The 19,463-nt window shown below is 38.5% G+C and overlaps 1 protein-coding gene across 4 annotated transcripts in view; it reads left to right on the top strand.

The window, feature by feature from the left end:
- The window catches only part of AKAP10 (A-kinase anchoring protein 10), an 85,620-nt gene extending 67,071 nt beyond the window's left edge, over window positions 1-18,549 (top strand). For 3 of the 4 annotated variants that reach the window (XM_025428240.3, XM_049109494.1, XM_025428239.3), the window contains 3 exons: window positions 6,628-6,680; window positions 7,309-7,404; window positions 16,133-18,549. In XM_025428240.3, the coding sequence (XP_025284025.1) occupies window positions 6,628-6,680; window positions 7,309-7,404; window positions 16,133-16,138 (155 nt within the window). In that variant the 3' untranslated portion in view covers window positions 16,139-18,549. The remainder of the gene's footprint in view (window positions 1-6,627; window positions 6,681-7,308; window positions 7,405-16,132) is intronic. The other variant, XM_049109495.1, reaches the window with a different exon arrangement.
- Window positions 18,550-19,463: the final 914 nt, after the last annotated feature.

Raw genomic sequence — 19,463 nt, forward strand, 5'->3', positions numbered from 1 at the left:
CTCACTGGGCTGGTTAGAAGATAGAGATCCTGTCATTAAGCTTAGAGTCTAGTAGTGTCTTTTATTGGGTGAAACATGAATACAAGGAAGAGGTTACTAGTAGCCTTGGAGCAAAAGTACTAAACAGCCTTTGTAGGGTATTGGCCAAGAAGGGCTCCACGTTGTCCTCAGGTAGCTTCTGTCAGTGAGGATAATGGCATCTCCAGTATTAAGAGAATCTCTGCACTCATTAATTTTTTTAAAAAGCTGGTCTGTCTTCTCTGATATTTCATGAAGAAGTGCTACTACTAAAGTATAGATAATGAGTGCTTGCAGGATTTTTTTTTTTTTTTTAATACAGGAGTCAAGATATGTAGTTAGTAGCTACATAAAAAACTTTTTTTCCAAACACTATCTTTGCTCATTTTGTTTATTTAATCTCTTCATATTTTTCATTTATTCATTCTAAAATATGAGTGCCTGCTCTTTGCATCTGCAGTTCTAGATTCTGAGAAGAAAATGAAATTTCCAGCCCTTGTGGAGCTCACAGTATTGTGGAAGAGACAGTAAACAGATAAATATTGTGTGTGTGTGTGTGTGTGTGTGTATGTATGTTTATATATATATAAACATAAGAATAGTGGAGAGTTCTATCTTAAAGTGGTTGTGAGGGGTGCCTGGGTGGCTCATTTGGTTAGCATCTGACTCTTGATTTTGGCTCAGGTCATGATCTCAAGATCAAACCCCACATTGGGCTCTGTACTCAACGTGGAATCTGTTAGGATTCTCTCCCTTTCCCTCTCCCCCACCCCCTCCCTGCTCACACTCTTGCACTCGCACTCTCTCTCTCTTTCTCTCTCCCCCTAAAATAAATAAATACACAAAATCTTTAAAAGACAAAAAAGTGGTTTTCAGGAGGAACACCTGGTTGACTCAGTCAATTAAGCATCTGACTCTTGATCTCAGCCAGGTCTCGATCTCAAGGTTGTGAGTTCAAGCCTCGTGTTGGGCTCCGTGCTGGGTATCAAGCCTACTTATATATGAAAAAATTTTTAAAAAGTGGTTGTCAGGAAAGGTCTCACTGAGAAAGTAGCATTTTGAGTAGAGACCTGAGCAAAATGGGGGAGTGAGCCCTGGCGTATCTGCAGGAAGAGCATTCTTGGCAGAAGGAACAGGAACGATCCCTGAAGCTTAAGAGCCCAGCATGATCAAGCCACAGCAAGACCAGTGTGACTGAAGAGGAGTGAGCAAAGGGATGCATGGTAGAAGGCAAGTAAGGTGGGAGGAGTTATCACAGACCATGATAGGAAGTTGAAAGTGTTGGAAGTTGGAACAAGGGAGTAGCATAATGTGATTAATGTTTTAAAGGTGTGGCTTTGGTGACCCTTTGGAAAATAAGATGTAGGAATTTAAGAGGAGAAGCAAGGAAACAGCATTCTTGCCATGGTCTCAGTAAAGAATGATAATAATGGTTGTGAATTAGATAATGGAGGAATGGTCAGACTTGGGTTGTGTTTGAAGGTAGAGGCAACAGGATTATATATCTACCAGCAAACTCATCCATCAAGTTACTTGGATTATTAATGTAATCGAGACATGCTTATATAAAGTAATAGTAGTTTCTGCAGTTTGAGTAAATGCATCCGTATATCCCAGTGCTTCCTTTAGCTGTCCACACGTCTTTTTTTTTTTTTTTAAGATTTTATTTATTTATTTATAGACAGAGAGAGACAGAGGGAGAAGCAGGCTCCATGCAGGGAGCCCAACGTGGGACTCGATCCCAGGACTCCAGGATCACACCCCCGGCTGCAGCCGGCACCAAACCACTGTGCCACCGGGGCTGCCCCACACGTCTTTAAATCACATATTTTTGTGGGAAGTAAATGACCTAATGTAGGAGTTAGCAAATTTTATTCATTACTCAGAGATGACGCTATCTATTAAGGATACTAAGAAGGTGTACTCAGAGTTTATTTTAATCTAACTTCATCCCTCTTTTATGACCCTGCCTTGGTAAGCCTGTCAGGGTCATTATTCTATAACATGCCCAACCTTCTGGATTTTCCTAGTTGTACTGTTCAGCTTGTTCCTTTCTCACTGTGTTTCTTGTAAACTGGGAGTTGTTACCTAAAGTCTTGATGTGAGTTATACCTTTTGGTTAGAATATATCATAAGTGATCTATGTATGTTGTTTTTAGAAGAATATACATATACATTTCCTGGAAAGATACACAAAGCAGATCATATAGTTTAAGGATGAGAAGAGGGAGATGCCTTTTACTTTTCCTCTACCTTTTGAATTTTCTTACCCTATGTGCTTTATTGCTTAATTACCTGCCTATCTCTTTTCCCATAGCTTTGGATCACCTCTCTGCTGTGACCTAGGAATGTTCCCTGCCTCTACCACTTTGTCTTGAACCACTCTCTGCTTCATGGACTAGACTCTAATTAGAATCTCCTTTATTCTTTTTTTTGAGGTCCCTTCTCTGTTAGGGCCTTTCCACTTGCTGTTCTCTCTGCCATGGCTTTCATGTGCTCCTTCTCATGGCAAGTAGTCTCTCATCAAAAGAGAAAATATTTTTTTAAGATCTTATTTATTTATTTATTTGAGAGAGAGAGACAGCATGCAGGAGCAGTGGGGAAGGGCAAAGGAAGAGGGATACAGGAAGACCCTGCGCTGAGCAAGGAGCCTGACATGGGGCTCAGTCCTAGGACCCTGAGATCATGACCTGAGCTGAAGGAGGACGCTTAACCAACTGAGCCACCCGGGTGCCCCACAACTATTCTCTCTTCAGAGAGGACTTCCTAGCCTACATGATCTCAGCTCATCTGTACCTCTAACATACCATTTTTTTTATTACTGTCTGATATTATCTTACTGATTTATTCACATACTTGTTTATAGTCTGTTTCTCTTCCATGAGTATAATATCACATCTCTGAGAGCAGGGATTTTATCTATCTTATTTGGCACTATATTCCCTGATTCTAAAATTATGCCTGCCACATGATAAGCGTTCATTAAATATTTGTTGATTTAATTAATTTATCTAGAGGAATTTCTGCAGAGATTATATATAGATGGTAAGATTGTGGATATTTATTTAAGAAAAGTATTGTTTTTTAGACTGACACAGACACTAAGATTTTTTATCCAGATTACTTTATTCTTCTGAGGATACTCACAGAACCCTGAAGCCTTCTCAGATCCCAAATAATGGAGATTTCTAGTAACCTCTGTGGATATTACCTCCTTATTCTACAAATGAAGTAGTTGAGGATCCGAGAAATTTTAACTTGTTAGAGGATCACACAGCAGATGAATAACACTCTCAGGACTTTGGCTCAGACACCATTGTGACAATTCAGCTCTACTTTCTCACCTTCCCTGCTGAGGGTAGCTGCAAGAATGTTCATCATTTATTAATCTATAGTTTCAATTTGGGTTTTGAAATACTGATATAGCATAGAGGAAAGAGTTGAGTTTTGAGAAGGGTATATCAGAGGCTTCTGAGAGTATGAGAACTTTGCTTTCAGGGCAAGAAAAGTAACTTTAAAAGTGACATTCAGAGGTGCTTGGGTGGCTCAGTTGTTTAAGCATCTGATTCTTGATTTTGGCTCAGGTCATGATCTCAGGATTGTGAGATCAAGCCCTGAGTTGGGCTCCATGCTCAGTAGGGAGTCTGCTAGAGATTCTCTCTCACTCACCCCCGGTCTTATGCATGTGCACATGTTCTCTCTCTAAAATAAATAAATCTTTAAAAAAAAAAAAAGTTGCATTCAAATCATCTAGGAGAAAGTATAACAAGGAATTGTAAAAGATGTGAGCATGTGGTCCCTGTAGTGACAGTCCCTAGTGCCTAGATGCAGTGGTTGATGAAACTGTACTTACATGGGAAAGCCCTTGCATTTCATATTAAGAAGCCTGGGTTCCTGTCATGTAAGCATCAGGGATTTTTTTTTTTAAGATTATTTATTTATTTGAGACAGAACGTGCAAGTGAGATCATGAGTGAGAGAGAACACAAGAAGGGGAGAGGGGCAGAGAGAGGGATAAGCAGGCTACTGCTGAGCAGAGAGAGCCCACAAGGGGCTTGTTCCCAGGATCCTGGGATGGTGACCTGAGCTGAAGGCAGAATGCTTAACTGACTGAGCCACCCAGGTGCCCTTAGATTTTATTTTTAAGTAATCTCTTTACCTAACATGGGGCTCGAGCTTACAACCCCGAGATTAAGAGTCACACATTCCACTGACTGAGCCAGCCAGGTGCCCCATCATTAGTGATCTAAGCAGAGTACCAACTAGATGCATTTTTCTGGCAGTGATACAGGAATGAATTGGTATCAGAGAAACCAGTCAAGTAGTAGGAATAGCTAATAATGTAGATAGAAGAAGAGGACATGAAGCTAGGTAGTAGTAGCAGAAATTAAAAAGAAGGTCAGGGCAGCCTGGGTGGCCCAGTGGTTTAGTGCTGCCTTCAGCCCAGGACATGATCCTGGAGACCTGGCATCGAGTCCACGTCAGGCTCCCTGTGTGGAGCCTGCTTCTCCCTCTGCTTGTGCTTCTGCCTCTCTCTGTGTGTGTGTCTGTCATGAGTGAATAAATAAAATCCTTTTTTAAAAAAAAAAGGTCAGATTTTTAAGACTTCCAGGGAGGAATTCAAGAGACTGCATTCAAGGAGGAATTTGGTGACAGATTTCATATAAAGAATAAATGAGGGCAGCCCAGTGGCTCAGCAGTTTAGTGCCGCTGTCAGCCCAGGGCCTGATCCTGGAGACCTGGGATCGAGTCCCACGTCGGGCTCCCTGCATAGAGCCTGCTTCTTCCTCTGCCTGTGTCTCCACCTCTCTCTCTCTCTCTGTATCTCTCATGAATAAATAAATAAAATCTTTAAAAAAAAATAAAAATATCTTTACAAAAAAAAAAAAAGAATAAATGAGGAAGGTGGATTGAGTTTTCTAACCTGAGTTCTCTGGGTGAAAGTTTATGATACAAATTTTTAATAAAGGATTAAATTAATTTCTGGGATAGAGGATATAAGAAAAAGAGTAGGTAGGAACAGATGAGCTCAGTTTGGAACACATTAAGTTTGAGACAACTTAGGACAATTTGTAAGTATGAATTTAACACCCAAGACAAGTTTTTGATTATTTGCATTTTGAAGGAAGTTAAAACCACAGGATGGGATGAGGTAACCCAAAGAAAATATTGTTGAAGGAAAAAGAAGTTTGATATTAAAGGGGAGAGAGGACATACAGAAAGGAGTCAAACACGTGGCTATTAAGAAAGAGAGAATGTTGGGATCCCTGGGTGGCACAGCGGTTTGGCGCCTGCCTTTGGCCCAGGGCGCGATCCTGGAGACCCGGGATCGAATCCCACGTCGGGCTCCCGGTGCATGGAGCCTGCTTCTCCCTCTGCCTGTGTCTCTGCCTCTCTCTCTTTCTCTCTCTGTGACTATCATAAATAAATAAAAATTAAAAAAAAAAAAAAGAAAGAGAGAATGTTAAGCAATTAGGAAACTGTCAACAGTGTGACTCTTTGGGTAAGCCTGAAGAAAGAGCAGCACACTGGGCAGTTCAACGGCCATTTGCAACTTTAAGCAGAACGTGTAATGTTGTGGCCCCTATTGACTACTTACAAAATTTAACTAGATCAGTATTCAGACTGAGCTAATATTGAAAATTCTTAAGGGAAAGGATCTAGGTTTTGTCTCTTTCATAAATGCTATTTTTAGTTCTAGTCCAGTCATTGAATTAATCAGGTTCTTGCCTAAGAAGTAATCTACCAACCATTTGATTTAAAGCAGAGTTAGGACAGGAGCCTATTTATGTTAATGGAAGGATAAGCTGTGTATTTCATTCATGGAAAAAGTGGTTAGCCTATGTCTTGATGATTCCTCAGCACCTGAGTACAGAAGTAGATAGGCTTTTGTGTATCTCCTAGGAGGTTGAGGTGTGCCATGGCTTGGATGGAGCTTGGCTATTTTTTTTTTCTTTTTCAGATTTTATTTATTATTCATGAGAGACACAGAGAAAGAGGCAGAGGGAGAAGCAGGCTCCCTCTGGGGAGCCTGATGTGGGATTCGATCCCAGGACCCCAGAATAACACCCTGATCCAAAGGCAGACGCTCAACCATTGAGCTACCTAGGCACCCCTGAACATGGCTATTTAAAACTCTGCTCTTACCCAGCTAATTTATACAAAGCAGAGATTGAGTGTGAAACAGCATAACTCTACTGGAAGCCCTTTTGCATAGGAGCTGGTATGAAAAGTTTGGATATATAGTAAGTGGATTGATATCTCCTGATGTATTACTAGATTCTTATCTAAGACTAAATTCTGGTCATAGTTTTCTTTTGCTCGCTTAATGTTTGCTGAAAATCTAACACTAGACAATAGAGAATAGAAGAAAAGTCTCGAACTCTCAAACAGCCTTTCAAGAGTCTTTTGAACTATGGTGTTTGCAAGTTAAATACTTATTAATGAAGATAATCAGTTTTGATTAATGGTAATATTCCTTAATATTTTAGATTTTTAGATGAGATTATAAAAAAAGAATATCCATTTCTGAAGGTAGCTTTTGAATAAGAGCACTTTTTAAATGTAAAACTGCATGAAATCTACATTCTATTCTGGTTTTGTTTACTAGGATCTATGTTCTCACAAGCTATGAAGAAATGGGTGCAAGGAAATACTGATGAGGTAAATTCTACTTTTAGTGTAAAGAAATTCCTATTTCTTTGGAATAAAGAAATAGGCACCTTGTCTGAATAAGGTTTCAAGTTTTCTGTTTCTTTAGTTCCTATGTTTAAAGGGCATGGCACATTGCTCCCTTATCCAGGATGTAACAAGAAAGGGTGGTCCCTCTTTAACATCTGACAATTGCCTCGTGGGGGCAGTGCGGGATCTTTAGTACAGAGACTCTGGCCACTGAAAAATATGCATGCCTTAAAGTTTCCATCAATCAGCAGCATCATTAGAAACAAAAAGCTCAAATGTTTGCTGCTTCACTGTAAGTTTATAGAAGAGGATTGCTTTTTTACCAGTTAAGTACATTGAGAGATGTGAGTGGAAAAAGAAAAATTTTTGTTTTGCTCATCTAACATGAAAATAGTCATGTAGCTGACCCTAGAAGACAGTGAGTGAACAGCATGTTAGTGTAGCCACAGTGTGGTCCAAGTCCCTTCATATATGGAATGTGCTTCTTATCCAGATAAGTAGAAATGATATGCATATACACTTGTGTTTAGAGCGCTGATAGTGTAAGTCTTGATTTTTTTCTAATGAATTACCATTAGCAACAGTTTGAATTTTTTTTTTTTTTTTTAAGGCCCAAGAAGAGCTAGCTTGGAAGATTGCTAAAATGATAGTCAGTGATGTTATGCAGCAGGCACAATATGATCAACCCTTAGAGAAGTCTACAAAGGTAAGGATGACTTGTGTTCTGATCTAGCTTATATAAAACTGAAAAATTCAATTCCAGATATATAAAAATAAAAAAGACATAAGGGAGACTCTTCTTCTGCCTTTGAAAGTTTAGCTGCTATAAAAACTACCCTTTTATTATGGACCACTAGAAAACTAGAAACTAAGTGAAACTACTATTTGCAGATCCTGGACAATAGTCAGCAAAGGTCTATAATCCTTAAAAGAAGGGTAACATTGATGTGATCCCTAACTCACTGCCCAAAAGCAGTTTCCAAAGTCCAGGGAGGTGAGACCCAAACATAGTTCATAGTGCTGCTGAATTAAGGAGTCATAAATCAAAGTTTGGATAATCCAAGGTGGCTAGAAGTCCTAGAGCAGGGTACCAGAAAAGGAACTTCACAGAAAGAAAGCTCCACAGTTTGTTTCTTTATAAGAGGTCCCTTGAAGTCCTTGGCCAAATAACGATCAATACATGTATTGGGTGAAACTGCATGGGGAGGGAAGAAAACTATCAGAAATTAGTAGGTTGAGCAATTCCTGAAACATGGGTTTAGGACTAGGTGACACCCTGCTGGCCAGTGTGGACTGATCTTGTAACATATAAGACATTGGGTAGTGTCCTCAGAAACCTTATGCTTTACTGCTGAAGCTAAATTAGCCCTAGAGTAAAGCACCTTAACCAAGCTTAAAAGCAACTCTTGAAGGATCAGACTGCTCATTAAATAACAACTGCATGCCAGAACAAAGGCCAACTTCTTAAAAGCAACACAATGAGGTTTAGTACTCAACAGTATAAAAATGACAGTGTCTGCCATCCACTGCATTACTGGGTATACAAGGAAGCAGAAGAACTTGACCCATTATCAGGAGAAAACACACCATCTATAGAAACAACACTCTAAAAAATACTATAATACAAAAGAACTCAAAAATGGGGGAAAGGTAAGAAAGAATCCTGTGGGACAAATAGAAGACAAATAGCAAGATAGTAGGGTTAGATGAAATCATTCTAATCGCTACATTAAATGTAAATGGTCTAAATAGTCTAGTTAAAACAGAGATTGTCTGATTAGATAGATAATGGCAGAACCCACTGGATGCTCTCTGTAAGAAGCCCACTTTAAATATAAAGACTAAGCTAAAAATAAAAGGATGGAAAAGATATACCATACAGATGTTACCAAAAGTAAAACTTCAAAATGAGGAATATTACCAGGCAAAAAAAAAGGACATTTTATATGATAAAAAGTCAGTTCATCAAGAAGACATCATGAATTTTAAGTGTATGTGCATCCGATAGCAGAGCTTGAAAATGCACAAAGCAAAAACTGATAGTACTACAAGGAAAATACATAAATCCATAATGACTGTTGGAGATTTCAACAGCCCTATCTCAGTAATGGATAGAACAACACTATCAACCAACTTGACCTAAAGGACATTGACCTAAGGGAACAGTGTATTCAGCAGCAGCAGAGCGCACGTTCTTTTGGCCTACACATAGAACATTTACCAGATATACCATATTCTGGGCCATAAAACAGGTTTTATAAGGATTGAAATCATACAGCCTGTTTACTCACCACAAAGGAATTAAACAAGAAGTCAGCTAGAGAAGGAAATGTGGAAAATCTCCCAAGTATTTGGAAATTGAACAACAGACTTCTTAGTCTTCCATTGATTAAAGAAGAAATAAAAATGGAAGTTAGAAAATATTTTGGACTGGGATGCCTGGGTGGCTCAGTGGTTGAGTATGTGCCTTCGGCTCAGGGCATGATCCTGGGATCTAGTCCTGCCTCAGGTTCCCCACAGGGAGCCTGCTTTTCCCTCTGCCTATATATCTGCCTCTCTCTGTGTGTCCTCATAAGTAAATAAAATCATTAAAAAAAATTTTTTTGCACTGAACTAAAATGAAAATACAACAGAGTATTTGTGGAATACTGCTAAAGCAGTCCTTAGAAAGAAATTTATAGCATTAAATTGTTTATATTAGTCAAGAAAGAAGTTTTCAGTCATCTTAAACTTTTTCTTAAACCCAAAGAAAGCAGAAAGAAGGAAATAATGAAGATAAAAGAATACTGGGGGCACTTGGAGTGGCTTAGTCAGTTAAGCATCCAACTCTTGATCTCAGCTCAGGTCTTGATCTCGGGATCATGAGTTCGAGCTCTTTGTTGAGCTTTAAAAAAAAAAAGGTGAATATCAATTACATCGATAATAGAGAAAAATCAAAAGCTGGCTCTTTAAAAAGACCAATTAAATTGATAAGCCTCTAGTGAGACTTCCAGAACAGATTAGATAAGAATTACCAATCCCAGGATTAAAAAGAAGGGACATCACTACAGATCCTAAAGTTATTAGAATGATAATAGTGGAATATTATGAACAACTTTATGCTAATAAATTCAACAACATGAATGAGATGGAGAAATTCCTTGAAATGCATAAATTACCAAAGCTTACTCTAGAAGAAATAAGTAACCTAAATAATACTGTATCTATTAAATTGAATTTGAGGAATTAATATCCAAAATATATATGGATAAATAATTTGAATTAAAAAAATGAGCAAAGGACCTGAAAAGACATTTTTCCAAAGACATTCCAAATGGCCAAAAAGTACATGAAAAAGTATTTAATATCATTAATTCTTAGGGAAGTGCAAATTATAACCACAGTTAGATATTACCTCATACCTGTTAAGATAACTGTTATCAAAAAAGATAAGCAATAACAAGTGTTAACAAGGATGTAAGAAAAAAAGAACCCTTGTTCACTGTTAGAATGTAAATTGAAATAGCCACTATGGAAAACAGTATATAGATTCCTCAAAGAATTAAAAATAGAACTACTGTATAGATCCAGCAATCCCACTTCTGGGTATATATTTGAAAGAAATGAAATTATTACCTCAAAAAGATACCTGCACCCCATGTTCATTGCATAATTTATAATAGCCAGGTGCTACATGGAAATAATCCAAATGTCACAGTTAACTGGATCAAGAAAATTTAGCCATAAAAAACATGAAATCTTGCCATTTGTGACAATATGGGTGTACCTTGAGGACATAGGCTAAGTGAAATAAGTCACATTGACAAATACAGTATGATTTCACTTATATGTGGAATTTTAAAAAGTCGAATTCATAGAAACAGTGGGTAAAATAATAGTTGCCAAAGACTGGGGGTTAGGAGAAATGAAGAGGTATTGGTCAGAAGGTACAAATCTCCAGTTACAAGATGGATTAATTCCGGAGATCTCATACGCAGTGTGGTGACTGTAGTTAACAATATTGTATTATATACTTGAAAGTTGCTAATGGAGTAGATTTTAAGTATTCCTACTATTTTGTTAAAATGGTATTTATGTGAGGTGATAGATGTATTAACTAATCTGTAATAATCATTTCACAATATGTATGTATAGCTAATGATCACATTATATACCTTAAACTTATACAGTGTTATGTCAATCATAATAATAAAATTGGGGGATGGGAAAGAGAAAGTCAGTTTCCTTCCCCCAAAGAAAACTCCAGGCCCAGATGGAATTTAAAGAAGAAATAATGCCGATTCTAGACAAAGTTCTAGAAAATTGAAGAGGAGGTAATATTTCCCAGCATATTCTATGAGGCTACAATTACCTTAACACCAGACAAAGACATTACAAGAAAAGAAAAGATGCTAGTGTCTCTCTTGAACATACATGCAAAATCCTTAACAAAAATACAGGAAGGGGTAGATGCTTGGGTGGCTCAGTTGGTTAAGCATCCAACTCTTGGTTTCAGCTCAGGTCCTGAAATCAGGCTCTGCGCTCAGCAGGGAATCTGCTTGAGGTTCTCTTCCCCCCACCCCAACTGATAAAACTCACAGCTAAAATCATACATAATGGGGAAAGACTGCCTGATATTCTAGGAAGAAAGGAAGGATGTTTGCACTGGAAGTCCTAGCTAGTGCTAAAAGGCAAAGAAAAAAAAGACCTATAAATTGTAAAGGAAGGAGTAAAACTGGTTTCCTTGCAGAAGACCTTATCATTTATGTAGACCTTCCCAAAGCTGATTTATCCAGTATGATCCAGTATGTATGCATAATACAGAACATTTCTGTTGTCACAGAAGGGTCTGTTGGATGATAGTATCTTAAGGAATTTACAGAATAGCAATTAGAACTAAGTTTAGCAGTGCTAAAGGATAAAAGGTTAATATACAAAAATGAAGTACATTTCTATACACTAGCAATTAACAGTTGGAAATGGAAATTCATTCATTCATTCATTCATTCATTCATGAGGACACACAAGATAGAAGCAGAGATATAGGCAGAGGGAGGAGCTGGCTCCCTACAGGGAGTCTGATGTGGAACTTCATGCCAGGACCCCAGGATGACGCCCTGAGCTGAAGGCAGATACTCAACCACTGAGCCACCAGGTGCCCGGAAATTAAAATTTTAAAAAGGATCCCATCCGTAGTAATATCCCAAAACCTAAAATTCTAAGAATATATTTAATAATATGTGTAAGATTTGTACAATATAAACTACAAATGACCAGAATTAAAGATTTAAATAAAAACAAATCATATTTGTGAATCTAGAGACTCAATGTTGTTAAGTCTGTATTTCCTCAGGATGATGATGATGATGATGATGATGATGATGATTGAGGTATAACTGACATAGAACATTATGTTAGTTTCAGGTATACAGCATAGGGATTTGATATTTGTATACATTGCAAAATGATCACCACAAATTTTCTTTCTTGTGATAAGAACTTTTAAGATCTGCTCTCTTAGCAACTTGCAAAAATGTTATACAGTATTGACTGTACTCTCCATGCTGTACAAGATTATCAAAGATTACTGATAGATTCAGTACAGTCACAATAAAAATTCCAGCAGCGTTTTTTGTAGAAAGTGACAAGATGATTATAAAAGTTATTGGAAGATTTGAAGTAACTTGAATAATAAAAAACATGTGGGGAGAAATTGGAAGACTAACCGTACGTGGATACATTTACTATAAAGCTGCATGATCAAGGCAGAGTGATCTTAGCATAAGGGTAGACACACAGAGTATAGAACTAAGCCCAAATATATGAAGTCAATTGATTTTTGACGTATATGCCCAGGTAATTCAGTGGTAAAAAGATAGTTTTTTTTAGTTTATGGTACTAGGACAACTACATATATATACAGGAGAAAAATAAATCTTCTTCCTTGATAGTACATACAGAATCAGTTCAAAGTGGATCATTGATCTGAATGTCAGAGCTAAAACTAAAACTCATAGAAAATCTTTGTGATTTGGGGTTAGGTGAAGATTTCCTAGCTCATACAAAGTATGAACCATAAAGGAGAAAAATGAATAAATTAATCTATATCAAAAGTAGAAACTTGTACTTGTTAAAAGACGCTGTAGAGAAAATGAAAAGGCAAGTTACAGACTGGGAGATGGTATTTGCAAACAACTTTCTGAGAAGAGTTGTATCCAGAATAAAGAACTCTTAAGCTCAATAAGAAGACCGACAATCTGATGTTTTTTAAATGGGCAAAAGATACAGACATTCCACCAAAGAAGATAAACGGCAGATATTCACATGCAGACATGCTCAACATCTTTTGTCATGAGGGAAGTGCTGACTGCAGTCGCAATGACACACAGCTACTTAAGGGGATGGCTAAACTTACACTGACTGACCTGGCAATTCAAGAATGTAGAGCATTGTGGACATATTACTGGTGGAAATGCAAAATGCTGCAGCCACTTTGAAAAGCAATTTGGCAGTTTCTTAAAAAGTGAGACACATGCTAGCCAAGTATTTCATTAGGGAACTCCGATGTCAGATTGTTTTTTGAGTTTCCTTCTTGGACTGATCATATTTCCTGGAGAAAACACTAGCAGTGTCTGGCCTGGAGGATGAAGGCCAGATTACCAATGTTTGAGGAGCCAAGTGGGGAAAAGCTAGGGAAGTCTCAGTATTCCTTATATATACCTCTCCTCAGTCTCCCTCCTGTCAGTACAGCGTCCTTGTCCTTGGCCGGGCCTGGTGTATCTCAGCCCTGAGACCCTTTGTTTTATTCTGCTCACAGAAGAAGGCTCAGATTTTCCTACTAAGATTGGTTTTGGAGCAGGGGCTGGCTGATCAGAATTGCAGAACAGTAACTGTAGACTATTAACTTCTAAAACAGGCTTTTAAAGAAATCCTTGTGTGGGCACCCATCCCCCATCCCATTTACCAGTTCCCGGGCTTTGAGGGAACCTGCACTGTAAAATCAAGTTGCTTCTCCCTTTTCTCCACTTTCATTTCAGTCATTTATCTCTCATCCACTTGCTTCCAGCTTCTGAAATTTTGTTGCTATTTCTTTATTCTTTCTTTTCTTTTCTCTTCTTTTTTCTTTTGTCTTCCTCTCTCTCTCTCTCTCTCTCTCTCTCTCTCTCTCTCTCTTTCTCTCTCTCCCTCCCTCCTATATTAGGAAGGTGTGAATTGAGTAAGTGTGATCAATTCCCCATCTTTGGAGGTCAGCAGCTGCGATAGGAAATCCTGACTTCCACAAGCTAATACTTTTTCTCTATAGCTTCACCAGCTGATTCTAGCTGTGTGTGTGAGAGACATACAAGTAACCTTCAGAAAGTTGAAGGCCGCCACGTAGTTTGCACCCTACCCCAGTCCTCTGTTCAAGCCAGAGATTTCGCAGTTTCTTTAGCAGTTTGACTTTTCTAACTTGAACTGATTCCCATAGACTTAATGCAATAGGATGTTCCTTATAAAATAGACATTAAACTATTCCTCTATTATTTACATTAGCAAAAACTAGGAATTAGAATTAAATATGTTCAGATGACATCCCACATGACCTACAGTAGTTTGGAGGGCTTGCATTTAGAGTTAGGCTCAGTATCACCTGTTTCTTGCCAACTATTTACTCCAAGAACTGTCATTACCAGAGCTTGGTTTAATTTTCAACTTTGTACAGAGCTAATTCACACCAAAGCTCTGTTCACTTTTGCAGATTCTGTCTTCTTTTCTTTGTAAGGGTGATAATTTTTATCTATATTTATCTTCAGTGGCTCAGGCAAACCTAAAATAGCAAAGAGCAAGATAAAGGTGTGTGAAGTTGTGATTCCCCATTATCGCTGATGGTCAAGTGTTTAACAATATGAAAATATTCTTCTAGACACCATTTTAGAAAGCAGGTATTTAAAATTAAGGCTTTTCATTTGAGTTATATGTTCAGATTTTATTACCATGTGCTTTTTATTTTTAGGATATATAGATTTTGCTATATTTTATTTTTTAAGCTTGCTAGTCCTTTTCTTTGGCTGGCTAAGATATCTGTCCTTTAGGGATCAGCAGTATATTAGTATAAAAAAAGTGCTATGCTAAACAGAACTTGTTCATTCCACTTTCAGTGAACATATGTGACCTTTTGCAAGTTACTTTTCTAAGCTTGCTTGCTTGCTTTCTTTCTTTCTTTCTTTCTATCTATCTATCTATCTATCTATCTATTATTTGAGAGAGAGAAAGAGAGATCACAAGAAGTGGGTAGAGGTACAGGAAGAACCAGACTCCCTGCTGAGCAGGGGGCCTGACAAGGGACTCCATTCCAGAACCTTGAGATCATGACCTGAGCTGAAGGCAGCTGCCCCACCAACTGAGCCACCCAGGCGCCCTCCAAACCCTATTTCCTCATCAGTAGATCAGAGAAATTGGACAAGACAGTCTCATAAGATCCCCTCCTGATTCTCATTCCATGACTATATGAATGTGAGACATCCTACTTACATGAAAGCATACCCAGCCTCTCTAGCCCATGTTGAAGCCCCTCTGCTTTGAATATCGTACTTTATGCTTATCTGTAGAATGTACTTGGGCATTTAACATAAACTACCTCACAGCATTTCTAAATTGTTTCATGTGTATATGTCCCACGGACCCTGTCTCCTGGGATGTTTGTTTCTTCCTCAGTGCTGTGGGTAAAGGGGTCTCAGCCTCTGGAACCTTGTATCAGGTGGTGAGAAGAGCAGAGTTTTGGTGGGAGCGGGGAGGGTGTTTCTAAAGGTGTTGGGTTATTTTGTATTACAGCCCTCCTGATTTAATGAATCCCCTATGGATTGTCATTTAAGTTGCTTTAGGGTTTTCCCTGTTATAAACAATACTTTAAATAATGTCTGTGTATATAAATCTTTGCCCTCTCTTATGAGTATGCTCTGTGGTTAATTCCTGTCAAAGAGTAGATATTTCATTCTAATATCTGTTGTCAAAAGGGAAGATAAAAGCAGATCTAAGTGCTGGTACTTGTTTTTTGTTTTTTTTTTTTTTTATTTATGATAGTCACAGAGAGAGAGAGAGAGAGAGAGAGAGAGAGAGAGAGAGAGAGGCAGAGACATAGGCAGAGGGAGAAGCAGGCTCCATGCACCGGGAGCCCGATGTGGGATTCGATCCCGGGTCTCCAGGCGCCAAACTGCTGCGCCACCCAGGGATCCCTGGTACTTGTTATATAACCTTAGGGTAAGTTGCTTGACCTTTTTAAGCTTCCTTTCATTCATATGTAAATGAAGATAAATTACAGTATTTTACCTCAAGTTTGTAGTCAGATAGATCCTGGCTGTCATAAGTGCTGGTATGTAGTAAACACTCACTAAATGTTGGTTCTGTTCTTAATCTGTAATGATAATATGTCACTGGTTATAAAAATGTGCCTTACGTTTTTCTTTTTCTTTTTTTAGCTATGACTCAAGACCTGTGATAAAGGAAATCTGCTTTTGAAAAATAAGAGAACTTTTTTCCTTTGGTTGGATTCTTCAACACAGCCAATGAAAACAAAGCACTGTATTTCTTTTCACTGAGATATCACTGTTGTTCCCAAGAAAGAATGGCAGACAATCCTAGACTTCCATCATAAGCAGAGTGACATGTAGACATATTTGCTGCACATGATGTTCACACAGTGAAAGTCATAAAGAGACAAAGTGGTATTGTTTACATTACTAGAAAATTAATAGCTTTCCAATGGCAATAACCCATTTATGAAAGAGTTTTAGTCCACTGGAATAGACAGGGACCACATACTGTGGGAGGCAGATAAGCATAGAGCTGATATTTGATGCACATCCTGTAATGGTAAACCCATCCCTAAAAGTATCCTAAAGCAGGTACCAGACGTGCTTTTCTTTGGCCTCCTAAACAAACAGGTGAGTCAGCCCCTCCAAGAGCCAGGCAGCTCAGAGTGGCAGTGTGGTGCTAGCAGATTGTTTTCCTTCAGTGGACCAGGGCAAGGGCTCCCTGGCCATCTTCCTTCACAGAGGCATTAATTTGGAAGGAAGCTAGCTGACAGGTCGAGTCTCGGTGACATTGTCCTTCCCTTTGGTGACAGTATGCAATTTTCACATTTTAATGGCTCCTGAGATGCAGTATACTGAAAACCAGTCTCTCCTTCACTAGCAAAGATGAGTCCCCTTGACTCTGAGCATTAAAACTTGCTCTTCTGGAATACTGTGCTCCAAGTTACTTAACTTTCCCCCCAGACTACATGTGGAAAAGAAGGAATAGTAACAATCACTCCAGGTTCCCCCCAGTGATAGCTTGGACAAAATGTTCATTCTCCGATTGTATGCTTTTGTTTTTTTTTTTTCCTTTCTCTTTTCCTTTTTTTTTTTTTTCCTTTGAAGATTGGCAAGCAAGGGTTGGGGATAGGGAAAGCACTCAACCTTGACTGCCTCCCCCTTCTTTGATGTGAGCTGGGAAGTAAGTGTGCAGCTAGCGACCTTTTTTCCTTCTGTCTCTAGGAGCGCAGGAGACCCCCTCACTGCACTTGCGCTCAGTCAGCTCCTGGGGCGGGGCCTTGCTGCCATCAGCACTGCTGCCCCACTGACGAGCACACTCCACTGGCCGGGCAGTGCCAATGCTTCTTCACTGCACATGACTGAAGGGGAAGAACATTCTCTTAGGTGTTACTGCTTTTGCTCAGACTTTGCAAAAAAAAAAAAAAAAAATTATATATATATATATATAAAATATATAATTATTAATCACCTCTGTCCTTGAGAAAGCCTTGAATGAATAGAGAATTTATTCCATTGCAATATTTGATTGTATAGAGGCACACTGTTTCATCAACAGAAGAAGCAAAAGGCTGTGTATAAGTTTTTGGTACTATGTACCACCTCTGTTATTCTTCTAAAGCGAAGTATTCATGTACTTAAACCATATTCTATTTAATTGTGTTTGATTTAAAAAATATATATATATGAATTATATTTAAAATTGTGTCAACTTCCTGCTTTCAGGGCATTTATGGCTCTTCTACTGAAATGTGTTGATTCTTCCAAATATTTCCATTTGCTTTACAAAACCCAGACATGAACCGCTCCTGGACTTAGCCTTGTGTTTGGAGTGTACGCCATAGACTTGAGGTTTTATTAGGTGTAATTGCTGTGATTAACTCATTTTGTTCTTTAAAAAAAGTATTTCCATCCTTTCACTTTGCTTCAACCTTTAAGTAACAGAAAAGCAATATAAAGGTCATAGAATAAAATGTGGTTTTGGGTGACTTGCTGCCTCTGCATGTTTTGGAATAACCATTTCTGTAAGATTCTAGGCTATTTAAGCTAGTACTTTCAGTTACGATAATATATAGTAATTTCTTGGTATACATTTTGTGCTTCTGAGCTAAAGATGTCAGTACTTGTAACATTATTACAAAGAAAAGAATAGCAAATTGGAGACTTGGTTACTTTTCTCTGCCCTACCTGCTGTGGGACACAGTGGCCAACTGTGGCCTGAAATTATTAGTCAGATTAATATTTGGTCGGAAGTAGATCCTTGTACTGATGTTAAAATTGGAATTGGATTCAGTCTGGCACCACTGTGTTTCAGGTTCTATGCAGTGTGCCCACAAAATACAGTGCCTCAGCAGGATTTTCATAGGCTCAAGGAATCAGTTGAACATCCATCTTTATCATGTTTATCAACGCAAATTGTTAGAAAAGATGTTAGTGAAAAAGCGCTACCTTTTGTAGTGAAAAAGCAGTATCTTTTGTAACTTGCCATGTCTTTATCACTCCTGTAAGATTTGATGAAAGTAAAAAGTAAATGTCAACCAAGTCCAGTGAAGAGCAATAAAACAGGGAGCAACTTATTGTAACTTTTTCGACTTGGGTTTCAGTATTTGGTAGAACTTTATGAAATGTAAGTAATGCACATTTCTGGAGCTGTGTTGAATTCAGTAGGAGTTTGGAGGAGAAGGTCACTCTGAATTGTAGAAAATTACAGACAACTCTGTTGTTTTAAGTTCCAGTAGCTAAGCACCTGGTGAAGGAGCTCTTCTGCCTCTCTTTCTATTGACACTGTTTGGGGGTACACTGACCCTGCCCTCATTCCTGCAGGAACCATGTCTGTAAACTAATGACATCATTCCCCTTACACCTCCCCACATACCAGTTGATTAGACCAGGGTTGAACTTCTGATCCAAACAGGCTCAAGACAATTCTTAAGAATTTAAGAATTCTCCCTAAGAAGGAGAGATACCTTCTGGGATTGCAGTTTGCGTGGGGCCCTTAGAAAGTCAGGACCTGTGAGCCACCCTACACATGCTGAGAGGTTCAGAAGTAGGAAAACCTGAGTGAGTGCAAGTGAGTCAGATCAGCCACTTGAGTAGCCTCGAGGACTTAACTGGTTTTTGGATCTGGTTCTCCATCCTTGCTGTGGACTCTGTTCACCCCTCAGGTAGCCTTAAAATGCATTTGGGGTTTTCAAAAATCAGTCTGAAGAGAGTTTTTATTAAAACATGGGACCAAAAGGACCTTGACTAAAGTACTACCAGACTGTTCTAATTACAAATCATCATGCATCCTCAGCATGTTTGCAAAATGCCCCTAAATTCTAGGGAATTTTTCTTTAGTAAACCTTCTTTGGTTATTTTGTGAATTCTCTCAAAACAGAATCCTCAACTAATGGAGCTAAAAGACATTGCCTCATTTTTATAGGGAGGAGTTACTCTGGCCCAGGAAAAGGGTGTGGGATAATCACCATTAGAACTCAGGCCTTCAAAAAAAAAA

The sequence above is a fragment of the Canis lupus genome, chromosome 5, assembly GCF_003254725.2.
Source record: "Canis lupus dingo isolate Sandy chromosome 5, ASM325472v2, whole genome shotgun sequence".
NCBI classification, from domain to species: Eukaryota; Metazoa; Chordata; class Mammalia; order Carnivora; family Canidae; genus Canis; species Canis lupus.